The sequence below is a fragment of the Columba livia genome, chromosome 5, assembly GCF_036013475.1.
Source record: "Columba livia isolate bColLiv1 breed racing homer chromosome 5, bColLiv1.pat.W.v2, whole genome shotgun sequence".
Lineage (NCBI taxonomy): Eukaryota > Metazoa > Chordata > Aves > Columbiformes > Columbidae > Columba > Columba livia.
Window position 1 is genome coordinate 53,049,788 of NC_088606.1, and position 19,982 is coordinate 53,069,769.

A 19,982-nucleotide genomic window follows, 5' to 3' on the forward strand; every position below is an offset into this window, starting at 1 on the left:
CCCCCAGGGGCTGAGGCCCCCCCCCCAAAAAAAAACCAAAGTCACCGGGTTGGGCGGCTTGAATCCATCCCTCCCCCCTTCCTGAAAGCAGCCGAGCCACGAGCCTCCTGTCATTCAGCCTTCTGCCCGGCTGATCACTGTGAAAAGAGCCGCCCCGGTGACAGAAACACATGAATATTGACTGCAAACAAACCCCGGGGGAGCGGCACCTGGGGGGCTGCGACCGCCGGCACCCCCTCAGCCCGCGGGGCGGGGGCAGCGCGCTCCCCTGCGGCGGGGCGCGGGGGCGCGGACACACCTGCGGGCGCACACGCGTGCACACGCATGCACAAACATGCACGCACACATCCGTGCATGCACACGCACATCTCCACCCTGTCCCGAACAAGTGTCGCCACTCGGCTTTGCAAAGCGCAGCCCAGCCAAGAAGAGGCCCCGTACACCCCGGCCCTCCCCCATGTACCTGCCACAGGCCGAGGAGGCAGCAGTCTATATAGCTGGTGGGTTATAATGGGGCTGTCCCCCGGGTGGGGGGACACCATAAAAGAAACACGTTTTATTTACAAGTTTCCCCCAGCTGACCCCCGATTTTAGTCCCTATTCCCTTTCTGGAGAGGGAATGGGGGGGAGATAGAGTCCCCCCCCTCCTCACTCCTTTTCATGCATCTACCCCAGGCCAAAATCTCTGTTTCCACTTCAAAATCCTCTAGCTTTTCTAGTTTAAAGCCAAGAGTGATAGGGCGAGTAGGAGACAACAGCCCTAGCTCTCATGGTTTTCCATTTCTTTTTGGGCCATGGCATCCCTGATTCTCTCTTTCCTCTCTACCATCTCCAGGGAAAGGAAATGATTAATATTTGCTTTAGAAATATATTTTCAAACAACCCTTCTCCCCTCCCCCGGAATTAAATAAACAGCATCTGGAAGCTAATATATCACCAAATGCCCCCCTCCTTTTATTTTTTCCTTCCCTATTGTTTAGGGCTGGGGCTATAAATAACGTTTCGGTTGGGTTTTACGAAGGAGACACGGTTCTAAGGTGTCCCTCCCGTTACACTGTCAGAGCGGGGTGTAGAGCCGTGGGTGCAGCGGGGCTGCCCCCCATCCCTCCGCCAAGCCCCTATTAACCGCCTATTACAGGGGGATGGGGGCAGGGAAGGTGCAGATTTAAATGGCCTCCCCCCCCGCCCGCCCCTTCAAACGCAGACAATTTTGATGAGTGGGTTTTTGTCCGGATGGTTTGTAATGGTGCCTGTTTTGGGGTGTCCCGGGGGGTCCGGGAAGCTTTAATTCGCTCACAAAGGCTCATTTGCAGGTCAATGCCATGGCACACTCGCCTCTCCCCTTTGCCTAAATCTCCTTTTGTTCCCCATCGCCTGCTCCTCATGCCAGATGGCCGCGGAAAATGCTAATTTTCTCTCTCTCTCTCCCCCCCCCCCCCCTTTTTTTTTTTGCATTTAATTGCGGCCCTTTGCAGATGGGGGCTGCGAAGTGTGTGCTTCATTCAAATGAGGTTTGCTTTTTGGTTTCCAGGCACGTTTCTAAAAGTCCGATCTGAGTCAGGCAGGGATTAGTTTGACAGGGAAGTGATCAGATTAAAATCTGAGCATGAGCTCGGCCTCCTCGCTCCCTCCCTTTAAAGCTCTCCTCCTTCCCCGCCTTGCCTGCCACTCTCCTCCGAGGAAAAAGGCAAATCCTTCTCTTTCCTGAGCTGGCGAGAGTGATTTGGGGTGGGAGGCAGGGTGGATTTTGCCTGAATCCAAGCAGGATTCCAGAGAAAATTCATCTTTTGGGGGCAATGGGAAAATGAGCTTCCCTTAGCTAGCATCTTGCCATCAGTAGGGTTATAAAACTGGATTTGGTGTGAAAATGAGTGTTTTATCTCTTTTTAAAACATCTTTTTGAAAAGGCAAGTGTCGATGGGAAGAGAGGAGTGGGTGCCATCATAAGGCTGGACATTTGAGGGTGGCAATGGGGACCAGGGCATACAGAGAGGCAGCTGTGGGCAGCTGCTGGCACCACAGCATGCAAAACCCTCCATATGGGTGACACAGAATGGGAAGCCACCAAGACAAGTCAGGAAGAGATGTTGAGAGAGGTGTGCTCTCCTCAGGGGTTTCCAGGGTCTCACTCAGTTTTATTACAATGAGCTTGTCCCCAAATGCGGTCTGTGGCCTTTGAAATGCCTTAATAGTGGTTGCACCTAAATGTTTGCTCTGAATAAGCAAAAAGTGCAAGAAGAGCAAAAGTGGTTTGTTCTGGCTTCCCCCGCCCCCATCCCCACTTTTTAAAGACAGTTAGACAGTGCTTGCAGCAATTGCACAGGATAAAACCCAGACCACCTTCCCACCTTCTTTTTGTCGGGGCACAAGTTAATGCATCTTGCTGCATGTTGGCAATCGGCTGCTGCAGCTCAGCTGCACAGGGGTAACTCAGGGCAGAGCTGTGGGCTCAGGCTGCCCCTTCTTGTGAGTATTTAAGCTGCCCACTTAAGACTGTAAATTGGGGAAGGAGAGAGGGCTGAGCTCTTTTTCACCTAGCAGTATGATGGTTTTGCCTGTGGGGTTGGGAGGTGTGGGCTCAGGCTCCTGGGTTTTCAGCTAGAAGGAGGGTTATTTGAGTCAGGTCAGCCAGGTAAGCATCCCAATTGGTGTGCAAGCAAAGCCCCTGCTTCCTTTCCCCTCAGCCACTTCTGCATTCGGTGTAGTACTGGGTTTGGAGGTGTGCTCTACAGCAAATCCCTCTGTGGTAGGAAAGACCTGGGGATCTGCCCCAGTTCAGTTGCTGATGGGACTGGACATGGGCTAGGCACCACCAGGCTTTTCAGCTGGACCAAGGCTGGGGCCCTGGGGCACACACAGGCAGAGCTGCAGGATGGCTCATAGTGAAAACAGAGGTGACATTTTGACAGTGTAATAGTAGCTTGGCAGGGGAAAGTTGCAATCTGGGCTCACAGAGGTACACGGGCCTCTTAAAAATGCTAAAAAGCCTGTTCCCATAATGGAGGGGAAGTGGGAAAAATCTATTAATGTCAGAAAAGTCTTTAAAACTATTTAACAGTGCAGAGAGACAAACTTATCAGACAGCTTATCATTTTCTGTTCAGTCACAAATCTACATTTTTCCTCTATGGTTTGTTTTGTTAGAACAAGATGCTGACGTTTTCTTCCTAACTTTGGAGCATATTAGCCAACTGCTTTGCCTGAGTTCTCTTTAGTTTTCCGGCTTAATTGAAGCCAGCCTGCAAATGCTGACCCAGGTGTTACGCATGCTGGCAAATCGCTGGCACAGACACCGAAATCTCTGTCTGTGAGCTGGGGGAGCTCCTCTGGAGCAACGCTTGGCTGTCAGGTAGTAGAAAATGTTTCTATATATGTTTACATGCACACATTTTAAATCTTTCAGTTTTGAATGATCTGTCTATTGTGATTTTTGGAGCTTAAGAAAAAATACCCATTTAAAAAATCATCCTCCATTGTAATCTCGTTGTGACATAAGAGAGAAACTGTAGGCTCTGGGACTTGTGGGTGCAAAGGAATTAAGTGATGCTTTTGCCTACCAGGTAGGGCTCTGAACTGGTGCAGGGCAGGCAGTCTGCTTTTTTGCCTCTCTTACTGCTGGGGAATCACAGCTCTGAATTGAATTAATCTGTTAAAAATGAACCACTGCATTGCACTGGATATTAGGGCTTAATAACTCATTGTGAATAGGGTCTAATGTGAAAACAGTCATGCCCTTTGTGATAACTAGCAAAAATAGAAGTGAAATTACAGTAAACAAAGATTTAACACTAGCATCGCTTAAATCTTTAGTAATTATTTCCTTTTTTGTTTTAAAAATTTGAGTTGTGGAGAGGCAAATCCCATATATTCTGGATTTTTGTTTAAGTTAGGTTTGTTTCTCTAAGAATTCAAGAACATTTATTTACTTAAAGGCTTGCCAGTAAAAAGGCCCCAGGTCTAATCCCCTTTCTGCTACACACCAATGAAACTTAGGAAACTCTTCGACTGTTGACTTTTTCACGTGGAAACCGATCTGCTGAAAGTGAAAAGAAACCATTTCTTGGAGGGGGGAAGAAAAACCTCTGTGCAACTCTGTTCTGAAGAAGTCGTTGTCCTTGGCCTGTGGAGTAACAGCAGAAGCAAAGGCTTTTTGATCCTCAGATTTGTAAACTTGTAGACATAATAATGCCATTTCTGTAGTGTTAGCAGGTGTCCTGTCTGGAAGTTGCTGCCTCAGCCTCCAGCAGAGCTGGGAATTAGAAAATTGTCTGTCTTTCCTGAACCGTGAAGTGCTGCTCTTAAATAAAGGCCAGGTCAGATGTTAAAGGGACATTCTTGTCTCCTGAAGCCGAAATAATCTACAGTCACATCAAGAAATGAAGGCATCCTCCTCCCAAAATGGTCAATCTCTTTATCTCCCATTATACTCTGCAGGGTTAAGAAAAAAGCCCCTTCCGTGCTGATGTTTTGCAATATTTCTCCTCCACTTGTAATCATTCTGGTTCTTTATAGACAAATTTCAGATAAATATGGTAATTGGGAAAGCTGTTATTCTTTTTCTTATTTTTTTTTTCTTCTCCCCACCCTGTTGTCCTTCCTCTGACAGAACAATTTGGCAAACACAGATCAAGCTTCAAATATAGATTCTGCATTTTCTCTTTCCTTGTTGATAGCTCTCAAATGAAATTAAGATTTGTTTGTTTGTTTGTTTGTTTGTTTTAATTTAATCTGGTTAAAGACAATTTTTGCAGCAAATCCTTTAAATCCTGAAAATGGGCACAAACCCAAAACCAGCAAGCACATCTTTTAATTTGCAGCTAATTCTGTCTGATAAGGTGTCTTTGTGCGCTGTGTTTTATGGGTGTTTGGTAATGGTGATTACCATTGAAATTATCCCAAAATCTCCTACTCTATTACCCTGCAGAAGTGGCTGCTGCTGCTTCTTAGAACTGTGCTGCCCTGTGCCGTGCACCCGATAGCAAATGTGAACTGCTGCTTTTGTTTAGTTTGCGCTGCAGGAAGGCTATGCCTGGCGATTTCTCGAGGAGGGTCCCAGCTCAGCTCTTGTGCTGATGGGGAGAAGGGGGTCCTGCTAACAGCTGTGGGATGTTCTACCTCAGGCTGCCCCACTCGTGACCCTGGATGCTGGAGGGGGAATGCAAAATTTTGCAGGGTGGTGGACTTTGTGTCAGGGAGGTGCCTTTTGCCATCGCAGTGCAAATTGAACGCATGTGTTCCCCATCACTGCCAAAGCCCCATGACGCCCAGTAACCTTCTGCGCTCCCTGGTGTGGCGTGGGACAGCAATCCTGCCTAGAGGCCAGGTGAGAGTTTGGGAGAATGGAGGCAGGTTTCAGGTGCCACCACACTCTCCAGCAGCTCTGGCAGAAAAACTTGGTTGTAGCAGCTCCAAAAGGTTTGGTCTTGGCGTGAAAGGTGGGCTTGGCGTGAAAGGGATGTGCAACTAGACTGCCTTGTTTAGTGGGACGAAGAAACAGGTTTGGCCTAATCACATGCAGAAGAAAATGGAGAACCAGGTTCTGGTATTCCCAGTCCTGTTTACTCAGGTGAGAGTAAAACTGGAGAAAAAAAATATATATTCCGCAGCTTTTGAGACCACCAGACAGTGGCTGGGATGTTGTAAAGCCCCAGCAAAAGTGAAGCTATGTTAACTAGATTCACGCTTGAAAACTTCTTCAATAAAGGTCCCATGAAAACCAGGCTTTGCTAAACCAGTTGCTCTTGGATGTGCCCACTTAGTTTGTGCCCACTGTTTTCTGGAGTAAATTGCTGTAGACCTCAGGTCCCAGTATGTCTCAAGCTGCTTAATGTGACCCAAACAGGGACTTTTCCTCAGTGTTTTTTTGTAAAAACAGAAGCAACGGTGATAGTGTATTCTTGGACAAGGATGATCTGGGGTTGGTTTGTTTGTTTGTTTTTAAGGTGGCTGGTTTGCATGCATATTGCCACAAGCCCTCGCAGAGTGCAGCATGCAAGAGGGGCTGCATGCTGGTGTCCCTCTAATCCAGTATCGCTCAAAACCAGCCCTGATCAAAGCATCTTCCAGCTCAGAAAAAAAACCTCTTCTCCTTCCATCCACCTTGTAGTCAGGCACAGCAGTGATTTCGTCAGCTTGCTGTGATGGCAAGGGTGGTGGAGACCACAGTCTGAGGTCAAGGTGCTTGCAGCTGCAGGAATGCCAGAGACCCTCCTGTCTCCCTCCTCCTGGAGAGTCCACAGGGTGAGGTTGGGACTGATGGGTGACAGACAGGGGAAAAAAGATGTGGCGACGTGAAAAGACTTGTCAGTCTCACATAGTGATCTTTGTTAGTATGGCAGCTTGAAAAAAAAAAAAAAACAACCTGAATGTTTTTTAGGTTCCTTTTCTAGTTTACCTCCAAGAAATACTCTGATGGGTTTGATGCAGAGCAGGCAAGGATGAGGGAAACGAGGCCTTGGCTCTGCCCCCTTGTGTCTGTGCATGATGATAAAATCTTTTAATTAAATGATCGTATTGAGTGCACAGAGTGAACGGTTCTTGCTTAATGAGCAGTTGCTCAATTTTGTTTTTCTCACCGTTCAATGGACAGTGCTATGTCTTATTAACTCTGCATTATTCAAACCCTGCTCAAAGACATTATTAATTTCCTCTCTGGATTTATACTGTGCTGCTCACAGTAGTATCTGAGCGCTCTCTGAACATTAATGGATTAAAATAAAAATGGTGTTATTATCCCTGTTTGATGATGGGAAGCCAACATAAAAAGAGATGGAAGATAATAATTAATTTGGAGTGCTGGTCCAAGGTACCCCATAGCTGTCCTCTTCCAAGCCCTGTGCTTCATCTGTCCAAAAACATGTGTGGAGCTCAGTGACTTCGGCCGCAGCTGTGGATGCTCAGTGTCTTTGCAAGTGAGACCCAAGCATGTCCTATCAGACACCCAACAAAGGTGAGCACAATTCGTGGCTCTTCATGAAAACTTCAAGTGCCTTGTCCAGGGCAGCACAAAGCCTGTGTTGCAGGAACAGGTCAGGAGGAGCCAACTGTCCTCTGAAGAATAAAAACCTGCATCCACCTTTTGGCACTGGATTAAGCATTAAAGCACCCTGCAGACCCTTGCTTTACTTTCTCAGCTTCTCTGGCAGGAGTTTATCCAGCAATTTCCCCTTTGCTGCACAACCCAGGTTCATCCTGCAAGGGAAAGCGCTGCATGAAGCGGATAGCGTCTATCCTGGGGGAAGAAATGGTGTGCATGCGTGTGGAAATGCACCATGAGCAAAGGATCTGGGCTGAAATCAGACAGACAGCTCAGGCACTGCCAAAACTTGAGTGTTTCCTTCTCAATCTTTGTTCTGCATATAATGCAAGCATAGCACATGTGTGAAACTGAGCACTGACTATGCTAAAGCAAATCTGATGGGGAGATTGAGTAATCCTGGGGTGATGTGAAGCCTAGTGACCCCTCAGCAGAGCTGGGGCATTCTGGATCCCAGACTGACCTGGGCCACAGGGGTAAAAAATAGCAGATTATTTTTAGCAACTATCTGTAGATGAGTTGAGGGGAGGGATGGGACATTACTAGCTGAGTTTCATGGGTATTTGCTGGCAGCAGAAGTGTGCTGGGACCAGGCAACCTCTGAAGAAATCCACAGAATCTAAATATAAATGAATATATAATGTAGAATACAAACATCATGGCCTGTTCCCTTCTCTCCTTCCCCTCACACACACCAGCAGAGTTGGGTGCTCTCTGCCCAGCCTCTTCCAGTGTGCCCCAGCCTCAGCCACGCTTCTGCTCCACCTGTACCCCATCCTAGATGTTTTCTGGTGCTGCTCTCTCCCTGCACCCCTGTTCCCAGGGGGAGACTGGGACCCTGTGACATTGCAGGTGCAGACGTGAGGCTGCACAGTCACCACTGGCCACAAGCTTTCCTGGAGCATGCAGTTTGGGGAAATTTGCTCCAAAATTTAGTTCGTCCTGTGTTTAAGAGAGTTTGAGCTATTTTTTAATCTCATAGTTTGCTTCAGAGATTTTATGTTCTATACAGCTCATCTAACTATTTAGCATCTTTCTTTCTCCCTTTTTTCCCCCCAAATCTGTCCCCAAAAAAGTTTGTTGGAAATATATGGCTAAAAATCCCCCTTGGTTTAAAAAGCAAACAAACAAACACACACACCCCATTAATTTAGTTGGGAATTTTACCACTGCCACCAAAAAAGATTGTGTGGTCTTTAGTACTAGATTCTGTGTGACAGGAGAGGAGATACTTGATTATCTTTCTTTCTTTCTATGTGTGTCAGAATAACAGATATAGCGACATCCTTTCACTTTACAAAAAGACTTTTGGTTTGTTTTTTTGCCTTCTTCTTTCCAAAAATGCTTGTCAAGAAGAACATTTCTGAGAGGTTACAGGCTAGTGTGGGGGAAGGCATTGGAAAACCATTATGAATTTATTCTGCAGCGATAGGTGAAAAGGTGGCTAAAAAAAACCAATCCAGCTCCCCAATTAATTATTTTATACTCTCTAATTAATTATTTAATGTATATATATATGTATGTTTGTATATACACGTGCACTTTTTCTCTTCATATCTGTTTCTCTGCTTAAAAATTGTCAATTCAATTTCCATCTCCCCATGTGCATCCTTTGCACAGATCTCCTGGTGTAGCTATCCTACCAAGCAATCACAACTTGTTGCAAGTGAATTGGGAATTTAGTGAATTTGTTTTATTTCCATATCCAAATGTAGGAAATTATTCTTTTAAAATGATGGGTTTTTCCCCATTCTGTTACCTACACATCCTGCTCATTAGTGACAAATATTTGCTCAAGAAGTGTAAAGCAGCTTTTTGTTTATTTTAAGCGATAATAGAACAAGTTTTGGCCCAGAAAGAAAAGTTGCAGCTAGGAAGGAGAATGATTACCAGTGTCAACCATATGTTGCATTCATCTGACTGAAGTGGCTTAATTACTGGTAGATGTTGCTGTGCTCATAAAGATAATGCTAACCTTTTTGCCAAGATTGTTTGCCGATAATTGCATTTCCTACAAAGAAAAAAAATCTGACAGACTTTCTCCTGCTGAGCTTCCCTTCCAGCCTTCCTGCAGTGCCCTTTCCCTTTAGGTACCCACTGCTAGATTCGCATCAAGAGATGTTTGTATGAAATAAATATGTGGAGGTCCAGCAAGGTTAACACTCCCATCTTGGTCTCTCTTAGGGCAGGGAAGGAATTGCAGTGGCCGTAGCCCAAATGTCCAGCTCTGCTCCTTGGGAGAGGGAGCAGTGGTGATTTGGGGCAGATTATTCCTCTAATTGCATAGCTGGCTTCAGCCTAGGATTAAGGCGGCTCAAATAATGACCTGACTTTTTGTAGCTGTAATGAGTGGCAAGCTTGGTCCTTCACGACCCCTGATATTTTGAATCCTTTCCAAAAATATTCCTGTCCTCAAATCCGAAGTGGAATTTGAGATTTACCGTGGGTTGGTGGTAACAACCAGCAGCTTCCCTCTGCTTTTGCCTATGCATTCTCACGATAAAGGGCACTTTAAAGCCCCTCTGACAATGAATGAGTCCTAGTTAAATATTTCAAGAACTTCTTTACATGGTTTCCTCTGATGCATGTGCTGTTGAGACATCTGTCTTCCGTGCTAATAAAGTAGTCTAGATTTAAAATGAACTTCATTGGATTGCTTTGAAACTATAGGCACATATGGTTCATAATTAGCTGGATATCTCTTATAGTTAAATGATTTTTTTCTCTCTCTCTCTCCCTGTCGCCCATTCGCATCAATAATAGAAGCAAACAAAGTTCCAATTGTTCCCTGTTGCGGGACATTATGTGCCTGAATAAATGGATGTTGGCTGTGTCTACATGGATTTGCCATATGGCTACAAAGGCCGAAAGAATAGGGGCAGTGTGCTTTGTGCCGGGGCGAGGAGGGCCGGCCGGGCTGGGTGGGGCAGGGCGCGGGGGTGGCCGCACACCTTCCCGTACTCCCGGGCCCTTGAGAGGAGAGCCCAGGGGGCTGCGGGACCCAGCCCTCCCCATGATGGGCTGGAAACCCACTGGCTCCACTCGGGCGGCACCCAAGAGCTGGAATTATTTGCTTTAATAAAGAGCCCCATGCCTAAACTCTCCCCAGGGTGAGAGCTTTCCTCCCGGGATGGGCTGGGCACACCTCGGGGCAGCCGGCGGCTCCTCTGGCAGAGGTATTTGGGAGCTCAGAGCAGGGATCTTTCATTGCAGAAAGTCCTATTATTAGTTGGGGTCTGGGACAATGGAGGTCCCAAAGGCACCTGCTTTCATGAAAGCGAGAGAAAAGCCCATAAATCCTGGAGGATCCAGCTGCCTCACTCCGGGTATTGTTGGCTTTCATAAGGAAAGGGAAAAGCTATTTTTCTTTTCAAAGGGGGGGAAAATCGTATTGAGTCAGCGGCCACTGATGCAGGCGTGTAAAATAATCCCGTTCTGATTAAGCGATCACGGAGCTGGAGGTAATCAATGTTACTTTTACAGCCAGGAGCATTTGGCGGCCGTGACGGGGGGCCAGAGAGGAGCACTGCAGGGGCCAGGGGAAGATGATGCGGATAAGCCCTGAACTTTATTCACCCGGAGCCTTGTTCTCTCAGCTCCCTCCCCTCCCCATGAAAGAGCATCATTGCAGAGCTCATAGAGCTGGAGAGTGATGCCCTTACCCCTGCTGCACCTGCTGGGTCCACTACGGGTGTGTAGCACTCCGCAGAGGTGATAAAGTGGGGAATAGGGTCTGAAAGGGACAAATCTGGCCAGCAAGTCCCTGGGCCTCTAGGACCCCCCCATTCTCCTCCCATGCCCCTGTTCCCCAACCATACTCTCCAGCACCCCAGTCCTTGTACCATGTGCAGCTGGGACCAGACCTGGTCTGTCCCCCCTCCCTGCTCAGCGCAGGGTTTGGGACTCTGAGCAGGACACATGCCCTGACCCCATCAGGCTGTGTGCAGATCCCATGGCTTTCACCTGCTCCTAGGCCAAGGGGACAGAGTGCCCTCTGCAAACTGCCTTGGTTGTGTGGTTGTGATAGCATTGCCATGAAAGCATTAATGTCAAAATGCTGGGTACTTTGTTGGGAAGGTTTATTTTGTCTGTTTGTTGTTTTTCTTTTTTCCACCTCTTTTATGGCGAAATGGAACTGCTGCCTTTCCCAGCACTGTTGTGTGTTTGTCCTGTAAATCATTGCTGGGCTTGGGCAAGAGGTACCAGGAAGTGTTTCCCTGAAGTGGCTTTGAGCCCCAGGTCAGAGTTGGAGGGGGGAACTTTACATGCTCACCCAAGGTGGGAGGGTCCTCCCTGAGCTGAGTCAGCCAAGGGCACTGTGGGGCTGTGGTCTGCATGCACCAGTCACCCACTCAGGCTGTCCCTAAGTTAGGGAGGCAGCAGCCCCAGTCCCAATTCTGGGGGCGGGGGGGAAATGGTTAAAAAAATAAATAATCATAAAATATGCTGAAAGGTTGAAGTCAGGGTATGATGAAGGGTGTGTGCTCTCCTCACGCTTGGTTAACTCCAACAGTATTCAGGAACACTTGTTTTTAAGAGAAAACTCCTTTCCCCTCTGAATTGCACACACGTTTTGCACCACAGGGTATGGAGGTGGCGGTGCCAGCCCCGCAGCAGGGTCATGATCCCAGGGGAGCTGGAGCCCTGATCAAGGTAGGTCCCCCCAAAAAAGCACAGACCAGGGCTCGGCTCCACCACCCAAACCTCCAGCCCCCCTCCCCCACCAGGCTCCTACCCTCACCCCAAAGGCATCTGCACAGCACTCACCAACCAGACTTGCAGGGGTTTCCTGGCTTTTATTATTATTAATTGAAGTTGTGGCATTATTTGCAATGGCAGTGGTACAGACCGGCTCAGAAACCATTGAAACAGATTTGTCTTCAAGTAAAATCTAAAAAATATTTTGATTCATAGCTACATCTTGTGAATGCAAGAAAAAAAAAATCCCACTATAAAAATAAATTTACATTTGTAAATAACAAAAGCAAATATAGTGCCCTTTGGCTTAACCAAAAAAAACCAAAACCAAACACTATTGGATGTCAAAGTTATCCACATTTCTGACATAAATAGAAAATATAAGTTAGTATAACTCTTAAAAAAAGTTTTGTACAAATATACACTTGCTTTTTTCATTTTTCGTTTTTACCTTTTCCTTTTTTTTATGCACTGAGAGATCAGCAGAGATTAAACATTTTACATAAATGACTTTTAAAGCTTTACACTTCTGGCCAGTGTACTCACATTAGGCATAATACATTTTTATATAAAACGTAATACATTGCACAGTTGTACGTTAACACTGCTCCGTTCGCGGCCGCGGCTGGCGGGCAGGCGCTCCAGCTCCTCTCCGGCTCCTGGTCCCGGTCCGGGAGGGCGCGGGGGGTCCCGGCTCGCCGCGCCACCCGCCCTGAACCCTGCGACTCCGCGCCTCCGAGGGCGACGCGCCTTTCGAGTGGGTGCCGTAGTGCAAAAGTCTGGGGAAGAATTAAAATAGAAAATAAAATTAAAAGAAAAACAAAACAGAAAAAAAAAAAAAAAGTGGAAAAATTAAGAGCGACGCCGAAAGCGCCCAGACACCTCCGCCCGCCCCGGGGCGCGTCTCACCTGGCTCACCGGAGCCGCTTGCGGGGGGTCTGCTCAGCCGGCACGGCGGTGGGGGAAGGTGGGCAGCCGGCAGGGAGCTCCGCTGCCACCTTGGGCTCCGCCGGCCTTTTCCTCCTCGCGAAGAAATCTGGACGGGGGACGGAGAAGAGGGGGAGGGGGCGGTCAGCCGCTGCGGCGGGACGCCCACCGCGTCCCGCGACCCCCCCAGCACCCCCACGCACCTGTGATGCGGGCCGTCGGGACCCTCCGGCGGAGCCGCATGCCGCGGCGGCGGGGCGCGGCGCGGTTCTCCCGGCTCAGGCGCCCCCCGGGCCCCTTGGCGGCGGCAGCAGGGGGGGGCGGCGGCGGGGAGGGGGGCGCCCGGCGAAGGGGGATGCGGCACCGCCCCACCTGCAGCGTCTCCCGGTAGAAAGCGGGCACGGCGCCGCCCTCCACCTCCTCCCAGCGCAGGCGGCCGGGGCCAGGCAGCGGCGTGTCGGTGTGGAAGTTGTAGTCCCAACGGCGCTGGTCGTCCTCCCCCATCTCCCGCAGGCGGTTCCGCAGCTCCCGGCCCAGCTCCTCGTGGTCCACCGGCCCGAAAAGGCTCCTGCAGACGGGGCTGCGGCCGTGCCCGGCCAGGGCTCGCCGGGCTGAAAGGCGTTCCAGGGCGGCGGCGCCAGAAAGGTGCACGTTAGACATTGCCGCCGGGGAGGACGCAGGGTGTATGAGATGGGGTGCGGTGGCTTGGGGTGGGTACCCCCCCCCGCCGCTCCTTGCGTCCCACCAGTGCTGCAACCAACCCGGCCTCCCGCTTCTGAGCCCCTGCCCCCGGACTCCTGGCTTTTAAACCCCGCGAGTGCGAGCAAAACAATCATTAGCATAATAGTATTTCCCTGCCATCGGCCCGCCGCGATTGGCGGGGATTGTCCCACCGCCCCGGCCCCCGGCGGCAGCCCTCCTGCCCGCGCCCTCCATTGGCTGCGGCGGGCAACGCCGTGCCGCCGCCGGCCGTATTGGCCCGGCTCGGCCCCGCCGAGGACTCGGGGGGGTGGCCCCGGCGCTGGCCCGGCCCCGGGGGGCGGCCGTCGGCGGTCCCCGCCCGCCACCGGTCCCTCTCCCTTTGTCTGCCTATGGCCCGGGCTCCGTTGCTGCTTCCTTCCCGGCGACTCTGATAATTGTTTTTTTCCCCCCTCCTTGTTGCCTTTTCAGCATGTAGGAGTGCGTACGTGCGCGTTATTATTATTTTTATTATGATTTTTCCCGAGTGGTGTCGCCGGGAGGTTTTTCAGAATCTGTAGGGCGTGCAGGTTTGAGGCGGGGGAGGTTATGGCGTGTGGAAGAAAACGGGATCGGTTTTGGCTCGTTTTTTTTTTTTTTTTTTTTTTTTATTACGCTGCTGCAAGACAAAGCGAGATGCTTGTAGATTTCAAAACAAGCTGAAGGCTATTTTTAAAAATAGAGCTTCTCAAGCTGCATGGAAGTAATAAGTTGCAGCCTTGCTGAATAGGAGTACATGAAAACCACAGCATTTTCCTCTTCTAACTTTTAAATGCACAATGCATGTTTGTTCACTGCAGATGAACTAATCTTGCTATTGTGTTGCCAGGGATCAGCTGGCTTATGCTTTACATTTTCTGCAGGTCACTGCAATCATTGCCTTTTGTTGTTTTGGGATGGAGGAGTATGAAAGGAAAGGGAGTGGGAACATAATTGACACAGTGCTAAAATTGAGCCCAGAACATGATGGTAGTTTTGATGCACACCTCGGAGGCTTGTTGCCCCAGCGGGCTTTTCCTCTGCAAACAACAAGGGAAAATATGGACCTTTATCGCTCTTTGTACATTTGGGGACACACTGGTTCTCTGTATACCGGTGGCTCTTGCCTCTGGGAAGATCAAACCCTTGAGCAAGGGCGACATGGATTTTATTCCTCAGAGGGAATAAAATTAATTTTAAATCCTAGGGTAGTGCTGGCCATGCAGAGGTTGCTCAGGTGCTGGCTTGCTGCGGGGCTGGAGAGGTCACAGCTTTAGGACCCTTAGGGCAGTAGTGACCACAGGCAGGTGTCGGCTTCAAGAAGAGGAACGATAGTTTTTTCACCCGTGGAAAGCTCTTCCTGTCCCCCAGCTGGGCCAGAATAAGTCATCTCCCTCCATGCTGTTTCCACAGTCAGCTCACATCTGTGATGGAGCAGCCTTCCAACACCACTGAGGATACTCGCTCCTGGGCTTCCTGTGTCGATGAGGCACCTGGGCCAGACAGGACAGCTCCCGCGTGCTGCCAGGTACTGCACTTTCAGCAGTGCTCCCAAAGGCTGGCCATGTCAGGAGTGACCAGCAATGCCATGGTTTTGGACCCATGGATCTGGGGCTCGCCATGGCTGGTGCAGAGGTGTAGAGGTGCAGAGGGGATGTTAGAGCCCAGCTTAGAGCACAGGAAGGGTCATTCCATGCTTGGGCTGAAGAGCAGCAAGACACTGCAGCAGGTTTCAACTCCTGAAATAATGTTCTGATGTCTGTAGGGGCAGATGGCCTGGTCAGTGGGAAAGGTCTGTAGCTTCTTGGTCAAGAGAAGAAGCTACAGGAAATGTTTTCATGGTGCAGATCCCTGCTTGCTTCCTGGGCAGGCATAAAGTCACTCCTGGCAGAAGGTTTTGCTGACTGATGGTACAGATAGACCACTCTCATTTCAAAAGTAGTGGTAGAAAAGGTATTTGAGGATATGTGAAGGCATTTTTTTAAGATACCTGTTTAGATGTTGTGTTCTCAACAGATGTTTCCTGTGTGAGCTGGACCACAATGTGGCAATTTTAGGTAAATACTACCACACTGTTCTTCCCGAAACAGCCGTTGAAGGTGGCCATGCAGAGGTCTTTTGGCCAAAAGGATGTCATTCAGGGAGCAGGTAATGAGAAGGCTCTCCTCGTTCCCTGTCACTAAAAGCACATCGTCTTAAAAAGCAAGTGAGCATCAGTTAGCAAGGGTTTGGCCAGGGAGAGAAGGGGTGGGTCCTGGTCCAAGCTGAAACAGTTGGGGAACATGTTGAACATGGCATAGTGTTCAGCTGGGACATCTCTCAGCAGCCGTCAGACACACCTCTCAGGATGTAGGATGGGGGGGTTTTAGAAATAAATGAGCTATGTGGAGAAAATGCCTCAACTTCCACAAGAAACCTCCTGAAAAAGTGCCCTCTATTCAAGACGCGAGCCAAATGGCAGTGGCCGGGTCCCTGCAGACAGGGGCTCTTTGTGAGGCATCCTTGAAAACCTGCTGCCGTCCTCCCCCAGTACCGGGAGAGGCCAGCGGCTGCCTTTCCTGTTTTCTGCCTCCTCGGTTTTATACATTCCTGCAATGCAAGCCGAGCGAGCAAACTTCCCTACTATTTGCAAGATGTGGGCGTGCCCTCTGCAGAATCCACATCGTGGTCCTTCCAAACTGTTTTCAGAGGTTAGCCAATATTTACACAGTGCTTGAGGGATGCTAGGAACTACAGTTTGAATGGGGAAGTATTTTCAGGGGTTGCTCACCTGGGAGGTAAAGTGGCTCAAGTTTGAGGTTACCAGCTCTTCTTTTTTTTAGCTCATCTTCCTCACTGCTAGTGCTCCCCATCTCTTTGACCTGTTTTGTTGTGGGTTTTTTTGTCTGTTTGCTTGTTTAGGGTTTGGTTGGGTTTTTTTGTCCCTTTATACACTTATGTTTTAAGCTGGTGCTGATAGTACTGGGGACTTTCCACTCACAGTTGCCAGTTCCAGCAGTGTCTGTGCTTCTCTTCTGTGTGGAGATAGAGAGCATCCAGCTCTTTTGAGGGAGAAATACTGCCTGCACGGAGAGATGTTTTTAATTCAGTGGATTCGTGAACTCTAAGGCCAGAGGGGTATGTTATGATCCTCTAAACCAGCAGTATGCCTAACATGAGCCAAAAAATCTTAACCAAGAGCTCCCACCACCAAGCCCATTAGCTTCTTTAGAAATTCCTACTTCAGAATACTGAGTGGAGTAATTACCGCTATGGTTAGAACAATGCCCCATAAGAATGAAATATTTTTGCTCAAAATATCCAAGTCATATCTGCTTATGTCAGAAAAAACTGTTACTTTAACTGGCCTGATGGCTGCTCTGTTTTGAAAGGGTGAGGGGAGGGAAAGCAAACTCCTTTATGGCTTGTGCATCTTACAAAGGGATTGCAAATGCAGGTTTATTGCATTTGACTGTTCCTGTTTGGAAAGAGTCCAGGTTGACCGTCAGAGCCAGAGCTGAGTCTGATGGCTTGGCAGATAGGGGAAGATAGGACCTTGCACTGGAAACCAAACAGGGAGCACCTGAGGACATTTGATAAGAAGGCATGAAGGTAACAAAAGAGAGAGGCTCAGCGCTGTCATTCTGACAGGGCTAGTTGTTGTGGACTCCCAGGTTAACTTCTACAGCACAGAGGGCTTGGTGAGATGTTTGTGTATGGAGGTGAATGGGTCCCCATGACACGGTGCCAGGGAGGAGCACTCCATCTTTTGGACAGTCTCTGGGTGAACATCTCCTGCAGAATTGTCCTCAGCCAGCTGCCAGACAAGCAACCTATTGTTGGGTTCCTGAGGCTTGAAGGTTTATGCTTTGCTCCCTTCTCAGTTCCTTTAGTACACCACTATTCCATACAGCCAACAATATTTAACTCAGGATTCTTCAGATGCTGTATGATCCGCGTGTGATTGCTTCATTTCATAGCATGTTATATTCCATAATTGCTTTAGCAGAGACACCAATAAACATTGGTACTTTATCTCCCATGCACTTCTCTTCTACTGTGCTTGTGATCACAAGCAGTTTGCAGTTTTGCATTTATACCAGTGGCAATTTCGTGTGGTACTTTCGAATCCTGCTTAGATAAACTGATTGCAATTAAAGTTCAAGTTAGCACAGACTGTCCAAACTTTTCATTGAGGCTTTTTCACCTGCAAAGTGACACTTGGAATTGTTAAAGCCAGTGTAACATTCAGAATTTTCCATTTTTGACATAGTAATAAAAAGTCAAATTATTAGATTTGATAGCTAGGCAAAAGCATGCTAGTTCAGGGGTTAAAATGGGGAAAGATAGTCTGAACAGAACCCTGAAAAGATTCTGCTACTTTTAATTCAATTTGAATTGCTTTTCTCAAAATATGCAAAAGCTAGCACCTCAGGAAAATGCTTTATTTCATTTAAATTCCTCTTTAAAATTACTGTTATTCTTTCTGTTCTTGGTTGTTAAGAGCTAGTCTTGCTGTCCAGCTGCTGCACATCATTAGGGTAGCACAAAGGTAGCAGTGAATTTAGCCTAATCTATTGATGGACCTGCCAGTGCACCCGGGGCCGTCGCATTCTCCCTTCACACTCTTCTTTTGCTCTTTCCATCATGTTGTTTCACTAGATGAAGTCCACTCGCCATCTGGCCCTTCATGACTGATTGGAAGCCTGACTCATTTGTCGCATGCTCTCCATGAGCTGCAGTGTGGAGAGCCTTACTGACACCATGCTGTTAACTTGGAAAGCAGGCTGGGAATGGCGGGTACCAAAGAGCATTGTGAGCTTGCAATATGTACCCGTGGAGAGTGGCTCTTTTTGGCTGATTGTATAGCCATATTTGAGTAGCAGTTCAGTACTCCATTTGTTTTATACTCCCTGCTTTTCTGTTGGTATTGTTTCTGTGAAAGTCATGCTCTATGCTCATAGGTAGTGTTCGTTGCCAGTCTTTGTACTAAATGAGATGTTTGCATTTTCCTTGTTTTGACATTCCCCTCACCTTTCATCTTTACCCACGGTAGTATTATTTTTGGAGTAGCTTTTCATAGGTTATTTCTACTTTCTGGAGGGGATGGGGGGTGGTGGTGAAGGGGCCATTTACACAGGTTTTATTTTTGGTTTCATGTTTCTTAAGTAAACAGGATTTTTTCTTGCACAGGTCCTGATGGAGATGGTTCATGGCCTGGACTGTTGCAGAGAAGAGGTATCTGGTCCAAAAACAAGCTGAAGAGCAGAGGTAAGTGCATCAGGAGTATCTTCAGATAGATGCTAGTGCACACCCAGAGGAAACAAAATTTATGAGTATGAAAAATAAAAAAACAAACCATCACACTAGAAGATGCTTATGTCCTCCTCCCTGCCCCTGACCACCTATTCCTGCCCGCTCTCGTGCAGCCCCAGCGCTGGCAGCCGAGCTGGCCGAAAATTGAGCCAGCAGACAAATGTTTGTGCTCTGGCCTTGCCCTCCCTCTTCATTTCTGCACGTTTCTGCCCCTCTTCTCTCCACCGCTCAGCGGGTCGGTCCGGCCGCCGGCGCTGCCCTCGGGTCTGCCGCGGGGCCGGGCTGGGAAGCTGGGGGGCTGCGGGAGCCGCGCTGCATCCTCACCCTTTGCCAACCTCTGCCTGCCCAGCCTGGCTGCAAAATAATGGAGAAGGACGGCATGCCCCCGGGTTCCCGTGCCCGGCCGCTAGCCCCAGGCCGGCGGGCGGGTTTGTGGCAGCGCGGTGGCGACGGAGCTGCCCGCGGGATGTCCCCGATGTGCGGGGCAATGGTGCCCTCTAATGTCGGCTGGGCCCGGCAGAGGCGGGCGCTCTCCCGGCTCGACCCGGGAGAACGAGGCTTTGCCCCGCGGCAGGGCAGGGTTTCCAGCACCATCCCTTCCCTCTCCCCCGTGTATCCGCAGCCGGTTGTCTCCCCGCGCCCCGGAGTCCCCTGGCTTCTTGGCGTGTCCTCCCGTGATCCAGCTCCTGGAGATGTTTGCGTTTCACTCTGGGACTGCAGATGCCGTTCGGTGCATCACAGGAGCTCTTGGCTGGGCTGGATGTAATATAACATACTCCCTACTTTCTCGTGGCTCTCCCAGAGAGCTCTGGGTAAGGTTTGCTGGGGAGACAGCTCTCCACACCACCAGCTTGCACAGCCCCTTGCAGCCGAGGTGAGAGAAGGATATAGAAACTTGCAGATTTTAAGTCTGCATGGTGTGCAGAGTACTTCTAGAGTAAGAAAATATGTTGTAGCTATGTGTATAAGATCCTCTAGATTTTTCAGGTTCTGAGTCCATATGATTCCTTGACAAAATTTATAGATAGAAGAATACATTCACTTTATTCTGTGAAAATTAGGGTTCAAGTGTCGCTTAGCCATCATAGAATCATAGAATGGTTTGGGTTGAAACAGGCCTTAAAGATCATCTAATTCCAAACCCCTTGCCATGGGCTAGGACACCTTCTACTAGTCCAGGTTGCTCAAAGCCCCATCCAGCCTGAGTTCGAACACTTGCAGAGATGGGGCATCCACAACTTCTCTGTGCAGCCTGTTCCAGTGTCTCACCATCCTCACAGTAAAGAATTTCTTCTTAATATCTAATCTAA

At 48.8% G+C, this 19,982-nt stretch overlaps 1 protein-coding gene across 1 annotated transcript; it reads right to left on the reverse strand.

Annotated features, from left to right (window-relative positions):
- Positions 1–11,811: 11,811 nt before the first annotated feature.
- On the reverse strand, positions 11,812–13,457 carry CDKN1C (cyclin dependent kinase inhibitor 1C). The gene is made up of 3 exons (XM_065065188.1): positions 12,864–13,457; positions 12,643–12,769; positions 11,812–12,512 (listed from the first exon to the last, which is right to left on the reverse strand). Exons 1-2 carry the CDS (start codon positions 13,318–13,320, stop codon positions 12,648–12,650), a joined length of 579 nt encoding a protein of 192 aa, XP_064921260.1. The 5' UTR covers positions 13,321–13,457; the 3' UTR covers positions 11,812–12,512; positions 12,643–12,647.
- Between the last annotated feature and the right edge of the window lie 6,525 nt (positions 13,458–19,982).

Bases quoted from the DNA above. Each gene is read 5' to 3' on its own strand.
- CDKN1C (XM_065065188.1), bottom strand. From the start codon at position 13,320: ATGTCTAACGTGCACCTTTCTGGCGCCGCCGCCCTGGAACGCCTTTCA. The intron at 12,770-12,863 runs GTGCGTGGGGGT...TCCCCCGTCCAG, and splicing joins CCCGACGGCCCGCATCACAG to ATTTCTTCGCGAGGAGGAAA.